The sequence below is a fragment of the Bombus vancouverensis genome, chromosome 1 (genome assembly GCF_051014615.1).
Source record: "Bombus vancouverensis nearcticus chromosome 1, iyBomVanc1_principal, whole genome shotgun sequence".
Lineage (NCBI taxonomy): Eukaryota > Metazoa > Arthropoda > Insecta > Hymenoptera > Apidae > Bombus > Bombus vancouverensis.
In genome coordinates, this window is record NC_134911.1 from 12,877,108 (window position 1) to 12,900,809 (window position 23,702).

Here is a 23,702-nt window from a genome sequence, read left to right on the forward strand (position 1 = left end):
ACTTCTTTTTATAGATCATTAAAACGTCAATTATTATTCACTTTACCCCAACACGAAAGAAAAGTTCTCTGCAAAAAGAATGGCTTCCGGGAACCGTGCATTGAACATTTTATGGAATACTTTATCAAGATCCCGCCATGCTACACTGCTCAAAACAATGGAAGGATTTCAGACCTCACCGAAAACGCAGCTGATATTAACACCAAAAGAGAATTAGAATACGATCCTTAATAAATTCAATTTAGATCAGGAATATATGTAAGTAATTTCCATATATACGCACTAAATTTTAACGGATAATCTGCTTGTTTTAGATCAAAATGCATTCATCATTTAAATGGAATATTTAACATTACTCAGCATAGTGAATCTCATAAATTGGCTGCAATAGATAAAACATATGATTTATGCAAATTCATATGTTCAAGGATACAAGTAGAATAATGAGCAAGCACGGATTTGCACCATTTACCACATATTATAACCAGTATCCTGCTTTGAATATTGTATCAATTTTTACATGTTGCGTGCATTCTGTGTATTCCTGCATCTTTGAACTTCCCATAAATACAAACATTGCTAATTCATGTTTTTATCGTCGCAACCAACAAAGTAAAACCGAAGGAGAAATTTTTTTCATTTGCTAAGTCTCACAAAGGTTAGTACACTTTAAATGTTTTATATAATTTTTCATATGTATATTCTGTTTCTTCGTACGTGCATTTAGTACCTTTAAATTTTACATAAATATATAGATATTAGCTGTGTGCTTATAGGTCAATAAGAAGTCCATCGGTAAGTCATCGTGAACTTCGTAAACAAAGTTCGGTAAGTAAGTACTTAGGTGTATAGACAACGATCACGACGCGGAAAGAGGGAGGTAAAAGAGAGAGGATAGTGGTCGTCAGTAAGTCGGCGACCAGAGAAAGAGGAGGAAGGCCAGCTAGGTTGGTGGTGATCGAGTCCGGATCCGCGACTAGCAGTTCACGGCTGGTAGTCAGCGCACAGTCAGTCAGTCATTCAGGCAGTCGATTGTAGTTAGTTGGTGGTAGAAGTTGCTCCGCTCGCGGAGCCGCGACATGTTCCTTTCGCGTCTCGGTTCGCATGAGTTTCACCCGTATTATTTAATCTTTCATTGACACGGCTTTGTTGCGACTCATCGACCACCACTGTAACCGTTTTCCTCGATCTTTCGCTCGCTCTTTCTTCGTTTCTCTCTTTTTTTTCTTGTACTTCCTTTCCACGAACACGTTGGTTGGTTCTGCGCAGTGAAGTCGATCGATGAAAGTGCAAGTGCCAGTAAGGTCAGTGTGTGCGTAAGGACCTTCCTTTCTTCCAGTGGAACCAGTGATAAAGTGAGAGGAACGTGCGACCTTGAGCAGGATCTCGAAGAGGACCTCCGCGAAGAGGTGACAGCCTGGAGAGGACGCGACGTAAACGCAGCCACGGATGGTTAACGTGAGTATCTTCTGATGTGTTTACTACCTGTAGCTCTGCGATCGAAAAATCTATCAAGAAACTTCTGTAAGAATATGTGTAATTGATTACTGTGTAACTGAACTCGTGTAATTGATTATATAGAACATCATAATGTCGCACCTATATAGAAATTGCAGAGGATTATGTTGATCGAGTTGTATTTTTGATCGGAGCATATAATGACGTGCAGATAGATTTTTCAATTTATCCTTTAAAAATGATATTTAAAAGAATTTTAGTGAATATCGGGTATAAGAATATGGCAAGTAAAAGCAAATAACATTACAAAAGAACGCTGTAAAAATTCATTGAAACATCGTTTTTGGAATAAAAATCTATGTAACCGGAAACTTGTACGTGTGCTGCATGTATATTCGTTTGATATTCTTCCTGACGCTATTTACGATAATTTCAGTACCATAATTTAAATACATAGTTGCTCACATCTCACGCTGCTCCGCGTCCAATTTCGATGCGATGTAACAAAGGATATTAAGAGAGACTGGAGAAAGTAGTTGGCATTACTTATGAAACCGTTCGCGCCGTTTCCTACACCGATAAAAGAAACGAAACACGAGAAAGGAGATAGCCAAAGGTTTTGTTTCAATAGCACCTGAATATGAACGTACAAAGCTGGTGCAACAATTGCTGGCTAGCTTTTCCTAACTTGTGAACACCTACGATCACGATTTGCCAGTTAATCTTTTACAAGGCGGATCTATTTGCTTGGTTCGATGCGGCGATAAATCGCACTGCTGAAAAGAAATTCTTTGTTTTTCTCCACACTTCGGTAAACATACGAACAGAAGATACTCGTGCGCGCCAAGATTTCCCTCGTAGTAGTAGGTCATTATAGAATTTCTAGCGAGGTGCGCCTCGCTATGTGACCAGAATGATTTCTTTGCGTGAAAGTCACCCTAGAATGGTACAACCGAATCCAGCCAGTGAAATGGAAACTATTTGATCCACGTGGAATGCGAACACACGCACGCAGGACTATGTAGAAACTTGTGGAAATGCAAATGAAGTCTCGTTAAACTGCAACTCCAAGACGAGTGGAAATGTAAGTCATATTAACCCATTAAGAGTCAAGTAGTGAGATATGTATAAAGGTTACGTAAATACAGAATTGCCAGAAAACGGGAATGACTTGTACACTGCTATGTTGAGATACAAAAATATACTAGAATAATAGATACTCTACAAAAGTCTGTTGCACGAGTTAGAAACAGAAACAGAGTTTTTGTGATTTAAAACAGAAAAGCGACATTCGCTAAGGTAAATTTAAAAAATTGGAAATAAAATGTTGCGGTGATGGATTCAGCTTCGACTTGGAGATTTCTTGTGTCGTATATGAAAAGATGCCCTAACACATATTTTTCGTCAAACGGTATGTTACTAGCAATACCTTGAATATAGTTAAAAATATTTAAAAACGTTGAATGCTTTCGAAGCTTCAACTGGAAATATAAAACATCACCTCAGTGCTGTATAATGTACTCGTACAGGATGCTTGTTCTATGGATATTTACATTTGTCCTGCCGAGACTTGTATCACGAATACGCTTTCCAGTAAAAGATACGAAACGCTCGTAGTTTGCAGGAGTATCGGCAGGATAATACATGCGATGGAACGGCTGAGGAATAGTGATTTTCTTGTAACGCGGTCCACAACTTCGAAAGCCTGGCATAGGTATACGTTTTATCACTCTGGACACGAGTTTTCGTTTACGTGACCGAACGTAATTTATCCCTTCGCTAAGACGCACGCTTCTCGCTTCCGCTTTTTAAATCTTCCATCGAATAATTCTGATAGCCGTTTCAGCATGTATTAAGTTCGCGTGCGTCCACACTTCGCTTAGATGCGTATAAAACGAATCCGACTCGTTGAAAAAAATAATTCGGCATCCTCTCGCGAGTTGCAATCCGTGAAACAGCCAAGTTACAAAATATTATTAACGTTGATAATTAATTTGATTCAAGGCTAACACCGGACAAACGTATTAAATTATCCGCCTAGCCAACAACTAGGCAAGATAATCGACAAGCTAAACGCGTTAGGAATAAATTTGAAAAGAATTTTCCAGCTCTTAGGTCTGATACGCGTTTCTTCGTGTTCATTTTTATTCCTTTTCCGGTGGTATCTCATAAAAATGAACTCGTCTCGACTCGTAATCACGATACATATTAATCCTTATATACATTTCTGCAACGTCTAATGAGTTCATCGGAACGAATAAAATTTATTCGCGGGGGATGACGTTACTTAATTCTTCGGTCGTTCGACCGTCATGATTACGTAACGTTCCGTGAAAAGGAGATCTATTCGTCGAAAGTGATCTCCTCGCATTCTTCAAAATCTTTCTCTCCATTCTTCCAGCCGTAATTTCACAAGTCGAACGCTACGGTGCCTGCATACGATTACGATAAAGTTGACAGTAGGCGGTATGGTACGACGCTCGGAAGACAATGTACTCCGTATATACGTGTCCCTGGAGCATTTTTTACTTTCCCGAGCGTCGCCCACATTCGTGGCATCGATGTCTTTTGTAACGTCGTTGTCTACGCGGCTGGTGTAACCGTACACACGTCTCATACCCGACACATCCCGCATATTCTCCGTTACGTTAGGTCAGTCTTTGTATTTTGCTTCGTCAACTGCTGTTAAAAGACGGGTTAAGGTGGTTCCTTACGAATTTATGGTAAATTTATTATATTATAATTTTATAGTAAATATATTAAATATATGTTGTATCTACGTTTTATCATATTCGATATCCATTAAATGGAAAAATATCTTCACTACGTAAATATATCTTGACTGTAAGTTGGTATATTCGTTGGATTTGCATAGGTACGTGTAGTATCGACTTGACTCCGTAAACTAAAGATTCGATGTCGTGAAATTTTAGAGGAAACTTTCATAGTAAATAGACATTTAGATATCCAAAGATTTCAGATCGGATCGTATAGGGTATTTTAATCAAGGTCGAGTCGAAATGTTGAAAATATTTTAAGTCAATTGTTCTTTGAAAGGTTCAAGTACTAATCACGCAGCCAAGTAACGAAATTAAACAATTTACTAAAAACGGAGTTAAAGTTAAGACGTAACAAATTCTACGATATGTGCATATACATAGAGAATAATTTCCAAGATGTGAATGTAAAATTAATTAGTGCAATTACAGAAGAGCTTTGATTGTATCTCCAAATTTGAAACGGCTTGTACAAGTTGGATTCTCGACGCTTGGTTCTCCCGAGCGGTCTAGAAATCTGATCTTCCACTTTGTAAAGCGAGTCCAGTTGTAGAACTCATAGTTTCCTCGATATAATTTATTCATTGTTGCTTGTTAAATCGCGAATGAAAAAGCAAGCAACGAAACCAAATCGCGCTCTCGATAAGATCGGAAGTACAACCTAGAGGAACCAGTTTCGCGAATAGAAAATCATGTTGTTACGTTTGCGGGCCTTTATCAGACCGCTGTTAAATTTATTGGCGGCGAAAGTAGCATTTTGTCCAGAAGTAGTTTGCCTACTTTAACAACAGCCTTACGTTTTCAATCCTTCAAACTTAATCGATATTTCTCAAGAACCTCAAGTTCTTCACCTAACGTACAAAAATGATCAGTTTTTCTGTTTCAATTGTTTCTTGACTCTGTAATAACGTTTCTTTTCCTCCTCTAATTATAAGGTTATATCTTATTATTTATGACAATGAAATGCAAAGTACAATATAAGAAGTGAAAGAAAATAATTACTTCCATGAATGCGATAAACATAATACTTTATTCATATGAAAAAGATAAAAATCCAATTATGTATGATAAACGATCTCATTGACCATCGGAGACTTAACTAGAAGGAAATTAGTTCTCTGCTAAATAATTAATTCCAATTAATTCTGATTTAAATTCGAGAAATCGAAAGAGTCGAGAATTTGAGTAGCGAGTACATACTTCGTAAAAATCAGATACAAATTTCGGCGATCTTACAATGAAACCTTGGATACACGAAAATCTAGGTCGTTACGTTCGCATTTCACGAATCCTGGAGCAGGTCGCGTTACAATTGGCGCGTAAGCAAGTAATTAGCCAAAGACTAAATTTTCAATCGCTCGTTCCATCGCACTTTCGCGCCTGTCCACGACGAACGACAACCAAAGTACTAACTCCCTTACAAAAAAGACAAAGAAAAAGAAAAGGAACAGCGTTTATTACAGCACCTGTCTACAACAGTTCTTCGATATGGTCGATGTACCTCGAACTCGACCGACACGTTTCTACCTCCGCGAGATTCCCTTGCCTTCGAAACCGGGTCTTCTTCTCTCCACGACCTCGAAACACACAAATTACGGAGGCACGAAGCAATGCGTGCGTACCAAGAGAGCCAATAGGAGAGACAGGTCGTTCCTTGTGCATCGTGTCTTCCTCCTTGTCGTCGTCGACGTTGCCCTAACGAAAGAAGAATTCCCGGAGACGGGATCGTAGAAAGTCCTCGGAGGTTCGAACGCTTCCGATAGTCAGCCTGTTCGCTCGCTTCCTAGAATTTACGATCCCTCCACTCTCCAGAGGATTCGTTCCCTCCCACGAGAGGAAGCGTGGTTATAAATTGAAGGGAATCTCTTGGTTCTTCGTAAGATTTACTAACCTTGCCGTCACGACGAGCCAAACGATCGTGGTGCGCTTGGTTTTCGCTTGAATGCGAAAGGAGGGAAAACGAGGAGAAGGCAAATTTTACGAGTACGATGCTGAGGTATTTATATAGTTTCATTCATTTCAGAAAAATCAATCATTGCAGCAGTGAGAAAGCATCTTTGATATTTGACCCACAACTGATCAACCAGGGATTAATTTAACGATTATTAGTATATGTATAACGCAGAATCGACTATCTTCTGTAGTAAACCTCTGAATTAGAGATTTATACTTTATTGAGCGTGTTATGCGTTTAAGTAAAAAAAAGAGGAGTATAAAAACGAGGTGGCTTAAGAATTAGTTTCTCTAAAAGTTTAGTCATCAGACTGCAATTTTTTGAAATTAATCTTTGAGATTGTTTCTCGCCACCTTTATAAATGTTACACCACACGTGAAAAAGCATTCGCGGGTAGAGGTTTTTGTCGAGTTTGTAGACGGTTCAAAACACGTTCTTCGTGTTAAAATACCAGCTGAGTAACGACCGATAAAGGTCCCTGGCTATCAATTGCTGGGCGAAAGTAAAACTCCGAGAGCGAGTTTCCTGGGTTGGTTCTTCGTAAACTTTACCTCAAATTGTTCCTGTTAAACAATCATCGTTGCTAACGGTTGACAATGATCGACGACAAAGCACGTACAAAAAAAGAAAATCAACGACGAGAAGCCTCAAGGACACGGATGGATCGTCGACTCGATCCATCATTGACCGCAAAGAAGCGAATCGAAAATGTTGGCGAACCGCTAAATCACGATGAATCACCGTTGAATTTCTTTTAAATCGCTGCCGTGGATAATGATTCGCGATATTATGAAAAGTGTAATCGCGGTTTGCGAAAGAGAGAGAATTCTCGTGCAAAAGGCATTTGCAGATTTCCAATATTTTTCTTTCGTTGCTTAACAAGCTCGGTGTGCATGAATTGTGTATGAAACTTACGATATGCGTTTAATATCAACTCGAACGACGAAGGGAAATCAAAACTCATGGAATTTTAAACAAGACTTTCATAATAATTCATACGTTATATATTCATCGTTTATCGTGAAATTTTAAGACATTATGATAGATTTTACACGAAAATTATTAGTAACACGATGGTATTTTCATAATTAATGGAAATTGGATCAGCTAACTTATTAAAATGTTAACCTACGTGCGTTGGATCAATTTCAATTCCTTTAATGCTAAAAGATTTCTTAATTTCGTTATGTCGGTATTATTCTTAAAACATCCAAAGTCTTTTTGTTCAACGGGAGAAGATCAAAATTGGACCACAAAATTTGAAGACTATTTCACGATTGAGAAATGCCTAATAGATTCGACGAAACGTTGCGTTATAGTCGTGATTAAACGAAGAAATACTAACGTTTATTCGTATCGGAGGAACGGTTCGGGAAGCGAAGACAGATACGTTGAACTTTTCGATTCGACACGTTCGACATGAAGTTACGGGGCAACAACCTCGGCGAACGTCGCCAGAAAAACGTCTTAGAACTCGCTGCCGATGAGAAGAAACTCGACTCGCTGGACAAGTCCTCGTAAATCAGAATCTCTTCAAGATGAAATTAGTGTCAGTTAAAGGATTCCGTGGCGCCGAGTCGTTCCGAGTCGCCCACAGCTTGAATAGCGAATTAACGATCGCTCTTCGGAAAACACGAGCAAGAGTTTCGTTACATTCGTAGGAACTTCATTACGATATCCGTTCGTAATAAAATCGAATATTACCAAGCTCCTATTACTGTAAAATGTTACTTGGTACGTTGAAACATACATCATCGGGAGACACGAGGAATTTAGATCACGTAATGACTTTATAAAATCTGGATTTTCAACCTGTGAATCTCGGGCTTTGGAGTGACTTGGAAACTGGAAAACTGTTGTATGGCGTTTTCTAGAGGCGGAGGAATCTTTGCGAATATTTCGAGTTGTAATTATTTTCATACGAAAATTCATCAGGAAAATTCTTAGCATTTACTTCTTTCTACATTGCAATATTCCAATAATGGTGATTAGATTAATTTTTAATAGACAACAGGAAATAACTTAAGGTCCATTATGAGAGATATTTAAAAGAAATAGGATAGAAGGACACGAAACACAGTTATAAGATTTTAGATGAAAATATCAAATTTATCAAAAGATCGATGAAATTCAGAATCGTAGCAGTTCATAGTGCGTAAAAGGATTGAGAAATCAAGGCTTCAGGGTTAAGGAACGTTCGTCGAAAGGCCGTACAGAAGGTCTCGCGTTCATATCACAGTAACATCTCGTTGAATCACGTCGATGCTCGCTCCTTTCTTTAGTCCTTTTATACTTGGCTAACAATCTCTGAAAGTTTTTCCCACTGTGGTTTCTCGACTCGAGGATTAGCCACAGAAATGATGTGTTTGTATTTACTGAGTCATCCGCAGGGATAAACCTACGATCTATGGAGAAACGGTAAAAGCAATCGGCAATCAACACGACTTACGCGATATTAAATGACGTTCACTGATGTTAATATCAATTAATAAATACATATGTATGTTACATAGAAATCTAAAACACATCGGTGAAGTAATCGTTTAGAAATCAAGAAATTGCGATTATCCACGTGGAATATATCAATTTAAATATACGTTAACACTTTGTGGAGATAAAAGTACAACCATTGATTGAAATTGATTAATTGAAATTCGTTTCTAAAATTGTATTCCTAAAATATATCTTTTGAAATTCCTTTTTTTATTTTTATATTTATTGAAAAAGGTCTTGAACATTCCACTTAACGAATTACCATATGATGTAGTAAATACATTTAGAAGTACGCGAGGATCATTGACAATTTTTTAGGAGCTTAAAATAACAGAAATTGGATTTGAATATAAACTATCCAATTTGTTTACAAAATATGAGAAAAGACTTTTTCTCACGAGTTGAAGATCATCGTATAATTTTAACGTTAAAATCTTATTTAATCTTTTCACGTTCAACTCAAACTTATTACAAACTTGCGAGTAACGTTTCTCGGTAAATCGATCGATCTGACGTAGACGAGCGAATCAATCGTTCCTGGAATCAAGATACTTCATCCTAACACCTGGATATCGCATTATCTCCTCGATTACACGAATCTGTTTATTACCCTCGTAGAATCAGGAAGACTCGAGGTCTAACGAAGGATGCGCAGTAAAATCGCGAGTTGGCTCGCTCTTAAGATAAACCGTCAGATAGCCGTTGGCCTGGCGTGCACTGTCTTTCCTCCTCCACCAGAGTTTGCATCTACTAGATGATGCATAGGAGACCAGTACCACGAGCCGAAAGGGAGAAGACGTGCGTGGTAGATCGAGGCTCGTGGTTCCCCCGATCCTCGAACGTGATAGTGTTAAGGCGCTTGCACAAATTTCCGGTATTTGCTAAGGGAGTGGGAGCACGAGCGACTGCTTACAGGTTGTTTCATTATCGTGCGAAGCGATCTCGAGGTAAAACGGCCCGAGGAGAATAAAGAGCGCGGCTCTCTACCCCCGGAAAATCGGCAAGACCTCGCGCGGAACGCGCGATGAAATTTCACCGTGTGTTCGCTGGTGCACGGTGGTCTGGGAAGCGGCACGTCGTTACCAAAATCCAGCTTTTCAGTTTGTCATAGAAAATAACTTCTTCCTTAAATATCACAGTTGCAAAATCGAATTTTGCTCGCGAGGTGCCTCTTCTCGGATTACTGTACGGTATTCACCGTTTACAATTCCTCTCGAGCGTATCGCCTTCGTTTTTAATGCGCGCCCTGTTTTCTACGATCCATCGAAGATTAAATCGGTTGTACTAAATCGAAACGGCATTCCTGTTCGGTTGATCGGTTCTTGATTTCGAAACCAAGTAAAAATTGTCGAGTGGACACCGCGGAAATCCTGGCACCGAACTCGAGATATCTGAACATGATATTGCGGGTTACGCAAGCTTCTTGCACCGGAATCTGTATACATAGACAGGAAGTGGTTCGCGACAGACGGAATCGCCTTCTCCTAACGAGATACTTGAGATACGGAACAGATTATGTTCGACTTCCAGGTGCATTCTGATGGTGAATTTCATATTTGTTGCTGTTATAGAAGTGACTGTAGAAGCGTTTTCCGTGTTACAGCATTGCCGTAACATCGGATTGAACGATACGATATTAAGATATTATACGTAGTTTGTACGTATTTAATGATCTTTATTTAATAATCCTCCGTTCGAACATTGAAACTGTAAATCTCAATTCAAGTTAATTTCGTTATGAAGATAATCTACCTTTATTGTATCGCGACAAAATTCACATTAGACAAGTCGTTCAGTCTTATGTCGCGTATTTAACTGGTCGAAGGATCAATATGAATATCACAAGAATATGATACAATTGAACGTTGTCAAAGAAACATAATCGGACTATTGAAGAACTTTTCGAAAGTCATTATGGGATTCTAAAGTAGTCAGAATCGTTTATCGAATTAATTAGCTGTAAAGGTTCATCAATATATCTTCATTTATCAATTTTCGAATATTCAATTCACCAATATTACAATATTTATACGTAAGAAACGAGAGGTGTAGAAGTAGAAATTCACGTAAATCCGAAACAGTGCACACAGCGAGCGCACCGACTGGAGAAAGTGTGCTCAGCGATCGGAACGAGCACAATTCGGCGATTTATTCGTAATAAAAATCAACGGTCGTTTCCTTAACACGTTTCTCGATGTGACACGAATTACCAAGTATTATAGAGATACAAACGTTGGACATTTTTTTTACACCAATGATGACAGAAAATGGATTTTGAAAATGACATATAGATTGAAAATAGATTACCATTCGCGTTCTAGCTTGATCGACAGATTTCTTGTGTCTGTGTTTATATATATATATATCTCAAAGATATGTACGAATACAGGTAACAATTCTTTTAGTACAGCTATTCTTCTAGATCAAAAGTCTTCGAAGCATAAGAATGTATTATTTGTTCGCACACCAGCGTACCATTCTTCAAACAATACAAAGCCAAGGAACGTGGGTCTCCTTTATTCGAGTTACTCAAAACTTGGTCACCGTGATGAGTGGCAGGTGTGTACTCCATTGTTCTTCCCTCGGTCATTAAACGGCGACACGAGTCCCCTTAGCAAACCTGTCTCTATGAGAACTGGAACGAACCTACGAAAACGAAAGCAGACGTTCTCTTGTCTCTGGATAATTTGAAATCTTTGATTATATTAGATCGAAGAAGAATTTTACCAAATTCTTCGTCTAATAAATTATGATGGATTACGATATGGTGCAACGTTGCAAGATAGTTTCACTTTCTTTTTATGGAAAAAAGATATCTCCAAAAATTTTTGTTATAATTTTCAGATTTTGAAATACTTTATTCGTAAAAAGTACGAAATACACAAAATCTAGTAAAATGTACCGTACATATACGCTGCCTAGTAAGTAATATTTAGTAAGTAATATCTATTGAAATATAATTTTTATTCGGGAATTCATATTGACTTGGGAGTTTACAATCTTCCTAATCTACATAATCTCGAATGATTTTAGAAAACATCGGATTGGGGTAAACGATGGCTGTCACGAGAGCGCCTCGAAGGCGATCAAGTTATTTCATTGTGCTTCGGAGGTTGGCTGAACTTCTTATCGTGGCAGAAATAATAGTTACGTGGCAAAGGGTATTGAGCCTGAGGTAGCTATAATTTTCTTGTTGGAAAGCGAGGAGGCGGGCAAAAGGGTAAATAGCAGATAAAGATCCACGCGCGTTCGCGTTAATCATTTCCGACACGTACCACGCGCATCCGCAAGGAAACGCATTTGTGAATCGAACCTCGAGATCGCTTGTCTCTGACTAGCCATATAAAGAGAATCGTATTGAACATACACAATTCACAAGAGTGTTCGAACGCTCGTGGACACCTTTTATGAGTAGAATGTTTTGAAATGTCATTAGCACTGTAATGAAACTTGGCCATTACCATTATATTGGTAAAGTGTGAAACAAATCTAAAAATATATGCGTTATATATATAGAAGTTACAAGACATTTATAGTACATGTTTCATAGAGTTCACAAAAATATTGAGACAGTCAAGTATGTATTGTATTAATATTTAGTGGGATCATCTTCAATATTTATTATATGCTTCACATAGTTATCTATTCTATATACTAATTTTTTACTACATATATATTTGAAGTGAATACCTTGTAACTTTTATATAGATCTTCTGATTAATTTCAAACGTTATCAATATGATCGTGGCAGTCGTGTTTCATCATAGCACCAATGAAATTTCCAAATTTTTTGTACAACATCCACAATACACGAATAAATCTTTTCTATGATAAGTGTTCGAATACCTGTGTGAACCACTGTATGTGCTAAAATGACAATTTGTATAACATCTTTGATCTTTAGCTGATAATACATCATTACAGATACAAAGATGATTATTTTTCTGATAAATATTGTCTAAAATCGGAGGACGATACCTGGCAACGGCACTCAGAGGAATATATCTAGAGAGTGAGTCAACAAACTGTTAAAGACAGTCAATGCAGGATTATAGTGATTCACCTAGTTGTTATATTAGAATAACGAGAGGTGATTTCTGCGTTTACGGATTAATATCGCGGATCTCCGTTTCCTTACTTTGCACGTTCGTTGCGTCGTTGGTGATGCAGAGACATGGTCTCGCTTCAGGAGTTTGGCCTACCTTGAGCATAATTTGCTTCTTTCTGTAGCGATCGAGTAGTGGAATGCCAGTTGAGAATTTGATTTCGTTTTGCTTGGTTTTTTTGCATTTCATAATTGATCATTCTCGTGGGATACGCTAGAAAGACGTCTTACTGGTTTATAACCTTGTAGTTGACTCTTTGTGTAAATATTTTTATGCTGGCAAGGAATGTTCGAATAGCAGGTTCGAAGGATTAATATCCTGTTTTAACACGGTTAACGTCGTAAAAATGTTTTCTTCGTGTTATCAACTATCCTCAGATTCTGTGGAACTAGGTTTGTTTTATATTTATTGCCTGTGGAGAACTTCTTCAGCTTTAGCTATTTTTCTAAGGTATTTCCAGTTATAGCAACTTTTCTTAATTGTTTAATTGTTATCTTCATTAGATTTAATCATATTTTGATAATTTATAAGAAAGGGATTTAACTAATCACAGTCTTATAGTTTAACTTGAAACTTGGGAAGCAATTGATCATCATAGACTACCTAGTTCTTATATAATGGTATATTATATTGACGTAAATAGTTTCTACACGGTTAAAGTACAGTCAATGATAAATCCTTCAAAAGAGTGCAGAATTTCTCGTTTAGGTATATTTGAATTAATAACATGTGATACACAGTATGACGTTTGAAAGCGAACTTTTCAAATCTTTATGTCTTAATTGCAGAAACTTGCAATTTTTTATTTTATAGGACTCTGTAAAATTAAAAAAGTTAGAAGATTACTTAGACGACTATATAAACAAAAAGGGTACTTTTAACAAAACAAAAACTAGCACCTTGCCTTGCCAATATACGTACAAATACAAATTTTGTATGCAAAAATTGTTCGTCTTGTGAAACAATGCGTCGTTCAGCGCAATAAATTATATGCACTTACAATGTCGATCCAGTGATTTCGAAATCATTGTTGGAAGAAGAGACGCGCTCGCAAGGGGATGAAAAATGGAGCACCGTATAATAGAAGGAAGGAAATTAAGGTCGTAGTGCACGAGGTTGCACAGAACTCTCCTTCGTGGTATCCCGTTACGTGAGCAACTTGCCACGACTGCTCTGGCACATCGGAGAAATAATCATCCACGCTGATACACGTTTACAGACCATAACCATACGGTGATAATCGATTGCGTATACCAATCGAAAGGAACGCATTCATTGCGATCGATGTTTCATTGAGTAACTTGTCTATATCTATTCTATTTTTACCACATTGTCAATAACAGCTGATCAAAGCATATGCGAATATTGTCTGAAAATAGTTGACAGCGAAAGGAAATGTTATCTTTTGTTCTTACGTAATTCTTACAATTTCGAGATTCTAAAGATGTTTAGTTATATATTTGTATAGCTGATAAAGTTTGTACATATTTATTATTATCTTTTCTTCTTTAAAGTATACGTAACTATGGTATCAAGAAACTATGGAAAGTGTTGAAGTTGTTGATTGAAGTTGCTGATTGCATTAAGTTCTTGGAGTGCGAAGAGTCGAAAGGATTCGTCAGCATAGGAAAGATACGTTTTCATCTTCCGTTTTTATACAATTCTCGTAATTTCGTAATTTCTCGAAGCATTTAGTTATACACCTGTCTTAAAAGATTCGTTGAAATGAACGTGTACGTGGAATAAAGAAAAATGATCGAGGAAATAGAAAGTGTATGATTAGTCATCGAGGACGCAAATACTGAATCACGTTCATGTTGCCAAGTGTTTCCGTGATTTTAAGCTTGTCGATCCAGAAATGATGGATTTCATACATTCTACATTTTTCTACGTTCATATTTACATTTCTTCTGCTTTTATATTTTCTGCTGAAAACATGTGGATACCTACCTTTGATGAAATTAATATCGATTTTTATTCAGATATCAATATACCTACCTATAAATGTAGAAACAGGGTAACTTCTGTTTAATATATTTTTTCGAATTACGAATAATTAAGATGATGAATTGTGTGAAAAAGTTCAAATGTAATACAAAACGTTGATAGTTCTACATATTAACCATACCCCAAGTAAACATATCCTATGATCTATAAGACGTTCTTTCGTCTTTTTATCTTAATCCATATTTTTTTTATCGAAATCATACAAAACAGTGTTCCTTAGAAACACTCTTTTATTCGCCCAATCAGCACCTACTAACCCACGTTCCCGCGTAGTCGCGAAATTTTATCATCCGGAGCCACACCTTCCTAGCGGAGGAGAACATTTCCAATCGGTCCGTTTTACCAGCGTGATTCCGCGCTGCAGGCACACCGCAGTGAATCGTCGGTAATTTGCGTCCCGGGTCGGTCGTTTCTATCGTAGAGCTGTATAAAAGCCGAAGCCTAACAGCTGAAATTCCGGAAGGCGGGGAGCCGGAATCCACGTAGAGAGGCCACGACAGGGTCCGACGCAACGTCGTCTCGGGAGAGGCAAAACCATAAAGGTTTTCTCGTCGCGAGTTTGCAGCGGTGGTTGGCGAGCTCCAAGGCCGCTGGAGAACCAAGCGTGAAACTAGTCCGACCGGTACCAGAGTATGGTAGCTATTATACGGCTTAACATATATATAGTGGATCGGAGAGAAGTGTTCGGTTTAGCGGAAGGCGAAGTCGAATAACCTGGCACGTACAATGTAAAATCTTTCTTTCTCTCTCTCTCTTTCTCTCTCTGCCCGTGGTACGTGCCAGGGGCATCTATCTCTGACGGAATACCAAGCCGCGAGTGTGCTTCATGCTTCCCTTCGTCGAATGATTGCGCCGAGGCTTCGATGCTCCTTACTCCTGCTGCTGACAAAAAAAGATACCGGGCAACCGGTAATTCTGTAAAAGTAAATAAAACGTCCGCGTGGTTTCCTGCGAAATAAAGTTCGACCGGAGGCTTCTTGCCAGCATTTTCGTCTGTTCAATTGGATAATTTTTTGCGGAGTTCCGAATCGTTTGGATCAGAATCTTAGAACGTTGCTCCGTTAGTTAAAATACTCTATCTATCGTCTTGGAAAGAGTCTGAGAATAGAGACAAATTTTATGTATATCATTTTCTTTATGGCAAAATAATTTTTCATATAGTAGACTTAAATTCTACGAAATGTTGCATTTTCTCGTTTCATTGTTCTTACTTACAGTTAATCCTTTGTTGAACGCGAATCGGTCAAGGCCACTTGTAACTGCGAACGATGTCGCAAGTGACCAGTTTCTTTTACTATCTCATTACTCGGTTCAACGACGGCAGATTTGCTTAAGGATAAATTCGAATGGTTTGAACAGAGTGAAAGTATTTCGCATGAAAGCGAAGCCAGTTTCGAGAAATGAAATATATCATATCGTACGATTTGTTTTGCGAGAAACGGTAGATCTCGTAGATTTCCGTAAGAAAACAATGTGGTTTTGTGCGCTCAGCCGTCCAAGCTCCTCTTCGTTACTGGTCTACCGAAACACAACTGCCTTTAAACCGGTTTGCGGAATTAAAATTTATCAGCGACAGTCTGAATCATTATCCCGCTACAACGGACGCGTTACCTACGACACGGTTCGACAAGAGGGTTTCCTTGCTCATTAGGTTCATTGAACAACGAGCAATTCAATAAGCTTGTCACTAACGTACTCGTGTGTTTTGATTGGCAGAATTTATTAATCGTCACGTATTGCGAGAAAATATTATGATTTATAATCAAGTAAAAGACACGAGATATAAAACTCCTATTTGAAATTCCAACGAATGAAGTCGTCGTCCTAAGCATCCCAAATGCAATCATATTCTCTGTAGTTCTAAAAATATCTCAGGCCAATTTTATGGGAAATTTATATACGCACAGAATACAAATAACACGCAAAAGTACGTAAAATGTCCAAAGTATATAAATACATAGTATAACTGTTCTGTAAAATAAATCTCTGTTTAGTCGCTTACGAGAATGGCACTCGTTTGTATGTTTATATAGACGTGCGCATATTTGACAACGCGACTACAGGTGAATTTTTTTCTTATTAGAAAAAGAAGAAATTGAACTTTTAGTCGATGCCTGCGAGAGCATAGCTTTGCCTTCCATTTCCTCACTTGTATCTATAAAAATATAAATTTCCACAGACAAATATCCGCGCTCTACCTATAATGCAAACTAAGCTGTAACATATGACTAATACACAACCTATTTAAATCCAAATTTCGACAAATTGTTTCAAGAATAGACAGCGAGAAATCGTTATAAATAACGTAACCCTATTGCAAAAGGGATTAATTAAAAAAGCAAACAACATAACCGCACCTTTTGTCAACCAGTATAACAATAGAAGAATGCACGCCTTAACCCGGTATGCCGAGGTAACGACATAACATAACAGAAATTTGTGAACCGTTGAAATTGTTCAATGTGGAGGAGCCTCGAAGGCATTCTAATTAGTCAGTACGCGGTAGCAACTCATTACGATCTTAATTGGTGCACCAGATTGTTCTGCGGACGGATTAGTTGACTGGCTGGAACAATGGTCAGAACGTGGCGGGTCCAACCTTCTGTAATTACCTCTACCTGTTTCGCAACCGTGACGCTTTCACGAGTTACTTTTGCACGCGTGTGCGCACCTTCCCCTTCGCGTTATCGCCTACACGCAGTGAAAATATATTATCAACCGCGCGGCGTTGCAAAATATGATCGTGCGGTGTTACCGCTCGTTCAACCGTGTCGAAAATCCTCCTTTCGCGCGTGCAAATCGCCAATACCTAGGCTAGTTCTCGCATCTCTTCCGTGACGATGATTTTGAGTAATAGCAGACGGACGATTCGCCAAGGGGAAATCGTCGATTCGTTAGGATTCGAAAGCGTTTGTACTTTTGCCTCGAGAGATCGCACATTTCTGCGATCTGCGTTACGATCTTTGCAGAAGAAACTTCGTGTATTATTAGAAAGGGAGGAAAGTAGTATGTCCACGGTTATGTTTGCTGTTACAAAATATTTATGATATAATTTTTGTAGAAAGTTCGTCGATATATAATTATTACGTCCTGTCGTTACGTTTGATTAACAAAATGACGGTATAAGCACCAATTGCATGAAATAATTACTTTCTATTGAAATGAAAGAAACAATTCGTTCATGATCCATTTGCATCATTTTCTATTAATGCTAGTTATGATTTACAACGTGAAAGATATATACAACGTTACATCTAAAGGGTCATGTTTTTAAGATAATATAGAATGAAGTTTAGCTTGAAGATGCTCACGATATAAAACAAGATTATGGTTAAGTTTTATCGTAATAAACTTTCGTGGATGACCCGGGGGAAAAGTGGCGCGAATGACGAAACCTTTAATCTTCAGAAATTTATCGAACCGCTCACAAACTACAGTAATAAAGTCCATAGATTGGAAAGTAGAGGAAATTGACGATGTCATAAACACTGCTTTTTAAATCTACCTTAGAATTTACCATTATTTATATCATCCTTTTGTGATAAATGAGTTTACGAAAGTAAGTCATTTGTTTCTTGAGAATCGAATATTAATCATGTACTTATGTAACGAAATTAAGAAATTAATAAAAAGTGGAATTCGTCAGTTTGGTTTCTGAGAAACTCGGATATCGATTTTATGTGTTATTTGTTTTATACTTATCTCATTTTTAATAAAGGCACGTTTGTACCACTTTCCCACTGATTATGACGCCCTCGGATACAAATTGTAAATTGCCTCTTTGTTTTACGGTTAATGATTACTAAAAATATTTTTTCCGCCGGTCGCAATGAGTTTGCTTGCGGTTATAAAGGAAAACGTTGTCTGAGCAACGAAGACTTCCAGCCAGGAGAGAAAGTGTTGACCTCGATACAATGGTTCTTCGATGAGGTCTTGAAACGCGTTATCACATCCTATCGAGGTCGTAATAAACGTTTTTAATGCGCCTGATGTTCACAGTGCTCGCTATCTTACGTAATCTACACGTTGATGTAGCCGACGATAGAATATTAATATTTAAAATTATTGCACGTAACGTTACGAATGGAAATCCGTGGAGGAATTCCATCGTGATAATGGTTATAATAGTGATTTAAGTATGGGAAGCGTCGAATAAACGACGTGTACGGTTAGTTTCTCACCTTCCATACGCAGCTTGCCATAAATATTAATTAAGAATATAATACACTAAACCAGATTCAACCGTGAAAGACCTACTCGTTGTAAAAATATTGTTGATAAATTCAGATGGACTGTTACATAATAATTTTGCATGCACGAATCAAAGAACAGAAAGTAAATGCGTGTGGAGATACTAAAAGTCCGAGTAATTACCGTAGCTAACGAATGGAATTCTATTGTTGCAGGACGTAATGAGCGAGTACGAACGAATCAAGCGTTCGTGCTTGAAACGAGGTGAATTATGGGAAGACCCAGAATTTCCAGCCACGCAGACCTCGGTCTTCTACCATCAAACGCCTCCGTTTCAGTTTCAATGGAAGAGACCAAAGGTAATTTTTTTACCTAATTATCATCTCGTATACTTTAATATTAATTCATTAAGAATAAAAGATATTCCATTCATCTTTCGCAAACTCCACGATCTTCCACGATTTTGAAGTACTTTTCTTTGGAGATTTACAAGTTCAAAGTCATTCGATCTCCAGCTATTTCATAATTCAATACTTCCTTATCTTAAGGTGTTCTTTTGTTCATGACGTCGTTCTTGTTGGTTTACAAGTTCAGGATGTTCTACGTTCTCCTCTACGGTTTCCTGTCATGAGATTTTTCGTATCTAGGATGGTAGGTATTATTTGTGTCCAATAATCTGCTTATGAACTTGGGTTAGCTTTATCCAATTCTACAGCTCCAAGACGATTCAGTCCAGTATCCAATGAATTCGTATCAACTGCAGCTGAGTTTCAAGATCTCGTCATGCTTCCTGAATTGAAATATTGTGACTCAAGATTAATTCAAATATACCTTCATAGTCCCACTGCTTTAGGATTTCATGAGACTAAGGAGTTTGCGTGTATGTCTTCCGATTACAATGCCTTAGGTTGCGGTGGATCTTTGAATTGTTACTAATTCTACAAAATTTCTCACCACTCTTATATTAGAATTTTTATACCGTCATTGATGCGGTCTGTACTCAGTGACATTGATTTACCTCAGTTTCTACGAGACGGAAGGACAAAGAATCTGAAATCTAGGAACCGTAACGGCGGCACTATGCAACCTTGACACATAGCGTATGTCTTTACCGTCTCCGTGTTCATAATCGCGCAGTAACATCTTTACTGTACATGACGTATTAACGGTTTCTTGCCAAGCAAAAAGTCGCTACATAAAATTGCTCGATTAATATCTGTAACGCAATTTCCTTAACTACAACTTCAAATGACCAAGTCATTTATATATCAGTAAAACGGACTATAAGAGTAATAAAATTTTTAGTAAAAGGTAATAAACGATTTTCCGAAGATTTATCGAAGTAGATCGTTCTGAATGAAATATGCGTTTAATGGAAGTATGAGAATTTTCATGGGATCAGTAACTCAGCGGATTAATTACGTAAATTTTACGACGATCCGCAGAAACGAGAAAAAGAGCAAAGAGTATGGTTACCAACGCGTAAGCGGAGTCTATTTAGCCTTTGAAACGAGACATTATGGTTCTCCTTGTTGCGTATAATGATCATAATAAAAGTTACTGACATCGGTGCGTTTCTGCAACACAGTCGACAATTGCGTTCACGCAATAGGTATTACGTGAGACGCGCATTTACGTGTCACACTTTGCTACGACCGGAAAGGATCGAAGGTGAGCGTGACACGAGTAGTGAAGAGGAACGACAGGTTAAATGTTCTGTGCTGAAAAGGAAGATCATCGATGACTACCATATAAATTAAATAGAAGTAATATGAATTATATGTATGACGCAATATCATACATGATTTTGCATTCGTTTTTTTGAAAGCTTGTTTTTCAAAAGTCTTTTGATACCTAATTCATAGTATTGGATCGTGGATGTCTACGTATTTGTGTAATGTGGAGAAAGATTTAAAGTTTCAAGATTTAATATGTTCTTTTTAGAACTGTTTTTGTTTTTGACAAGACCTGTTACATATCGTTATCGTTGTTAATTTGTCGAGCGAATTATCGACCAATCTTACGGGATTGTAGAAAAGTATCATTAAGTTGCACGTTTGATCGTGAAAGATTTATTCGTTAATAGAAATCGGAAGTGCCACGGTAAAAGTGGAACGAACGTGGCAATGAAAATATAAATGACGAACTGCAAACGCTCGAGTCATGTTAGAGGATTGTAATTAGCGGTAATTAACGACTATCTGTCACGTTACGTTGCCAATCTAAATCTTACGTCGTGTGATCGCGAGGAATTCTGCGGAAATGTTTCTTCCGAAACCGGAAGCAACGTGGAAACCGTTTCTAAGTTGCAGAAGGGACGACAAAAAACAGCGACGCTGTAAAAAGTTTGCTCCGTAGGTTTCGATAAAGCCAAGAGCCCATTGCGAGTCGCATTCCACGTCCGTCTGGGAATAATTATGCGTTGTAGAAGATAAAACGAAGCGTTATATAATCAGCCTTTGTTCTGTGACTGAGTCGGTTTCAGTCGGATAACTTCTGATAAATTAATACCACGATATAAAATAAATTTCTTTATTGCTCTAAACTTTTCGCAGAATCAATGTGGCATAAAAGTTCTATGTAATAATATTATGTACCGCTAAAGATGAAGAATTCGAAGAATTATATATGAAGTAAGGATTTTAGAGACGAATAACCGTATTTCCGTTTTTCTTCTTTTTTAGGAATTATGCAATCGTCCAATATTTGTCAACGACACACCAGCTCAGTTCGACGTAATTCCCGGGAAAATGGGTAAGTTTGGAAATCAAACTTCTATTTTCTAATTTAGATTATCATCATGATTATATAATATTTTGCACGCACCTATCAGTTTATCATAAATCAAAGCGAAATAGTTCCGATAGATAAAATGAACGCGGAAGATATAGAAGCATAATAAAATCAAATCGTTCTGTTTCGCTCTTCCTTCTGGCGCAAAGAATCCTCTCATGATCAAACCTAATGATATGGTTCACATGCGTGCATACACGTGAATCAATGAATCACTTCACCTTGGTTGATTTCCTAACAAAAACCGAAGCGAGCACGGTTTACAGTATTTTATACAAACAGTTATGTATGTTATCTTATCTCGTATAAGCTACTCGAATGTTAAATTTGAATTATTTTATATCAATGTTTAACTCTACATTCGTATTGTTTCTTCGTAATAATTTTATTAAACTTTTAAAAGGTATAACGAAGTCACACGTTTTTATCGTTAAATTATGTTTTACCATTTCATGACATCACTGAGACACTTTCACACGTTTAAGATTAGCTACGACTACTATAATTTGCCATTTAATAACGTAACGTTATTATTGTCATAGATATATTACGCGAGTCGACATGCTTGTCAAGTCTTTTTCTGAACGACCTCGAAATCGTACAAACCCTGAAAGTGACTCTGGTAACCTTTGAAGGATGTGGGAGATATGTATAGCGTGGTCGTTTCTACGGTACTTATGGCTCGAAGCTGTTAGATCCAAACGAACTTTCTTCGGGGCACGACAGTTACGACCGTATACCGGTATAATCAATATTCTCGGCGATTTAATTAACGAATAACCGAACTCATCGCTATTGTATGATAATTGTATGGCTACCTCGTACAGCTCCTTTTTGGTACTCACCCTGTAAAAATGTAGAAGTCAATAACTCTGAATATTAAAAAACTAGCGATTTCATAATTACGGTTTACTTTCAGTTTTCAAGAATTATCGAAATGTAATATTGTAATTATCGAAATGAAAATTATTGGTACATGGAATCTGCACTTTTATTATTTGAGGAATTCAAAGTTTATAAGAAGTATAATTTCTTGAATTATATAAGAATTAGAAATTGATTGTTCCAGAATTTACAAGAAATACAAAGAACCAGATTTTATTATTATATGATGAAAAGTTGGCGAGAAAAATTCTATCTAGAAGCATTTAAGTTTAGTAAAATAAATGCACAGTTTGCTTATTTTCCTAAAAATCAAACTTTTCCAGAAACGTGATATAAAGCATGAAAATTATTTTAAAAATCCACCGCCCAGGCGGATATTTTCAGAAATAAACCAAATATACAATAAAGACAGCAAAGAAAACGTTCCACGGCAAATCTGTAAAAGAATTGATTTAAAAAGAGTATAGAAGTCATAAAACGATCGAACATCTCTTTTACATTAGAATCAGCTTATTTCGTAACAGGAGCAATTTGAGTCGCCTTAATGTAGGTCAAAAAGAAACAATCACGTGTCATGGTAATCCTTGCCCGCTTGCGCGCGTACTCTTACGTACTTATGCACGATAACGGGACACGGTGCTGTGAACGCGTCGTCTTCGAGAAACGCGTTTGCACGAATTCCCGGATCGCTCGACTTCCGTCCACGATGCTGTTACGATGCTCGTGAATTACCTACATCGGCTCTCCACAAGACGGAGATTAAGTTCACGATGCGTCCGAGTTCTCTTACTATACTTGGCGTCGCAACTCGTCGACCGCGATGCGACACGTCGATAGAACCGAGTATCTTGCTGTTTCACTGTTTCCAGCCATTAACACACGTGTAACGGAGAATAAAATACAAATTGCAAATCGTTGAAAATTCTCCACGGATGATGCAAAAGAAGCCGACTCCTTCATTTAAAAAATGAAGTTTTAAGCTGAACGGTATCATGTTTTGCTATTTGATAAAATTGGAATCGAAGTGCAGAGATGTTA

The 23,702-nt window shown here is 37.6% G+C and overlaps 1 protein-coding gene across 1 annotated transcript in view; it reads left to right on the forward strand.

Annotated features, from left to right (window-relative positions):
- Positions 1-915: 915 nt before the first annotated feature.
- CalpC (calpain C) overlaps positions 916-23,702 on the forward strand; it is a 38,265-nt gene continuing 15,478 nt past the window's right edge. Inside the window, exons 1-3 of the mRNA XM_076619577.1 lie at positions 916-1,458; positions 19,202-19,345; positions 21,671-21,740. Coding sequence (XP_076475692.1) covers positions 1,450-1,458; positions 19,202-19,345; positions 21,671-21,740 — 223 coding nt within the window. The 5' untranslated portion in view covers positions 916-1,449. The remainder of the gene's footprint in view (positions 1,459-19,201; positions 19,346-21,670; positions 21,741-23,702) is intronic.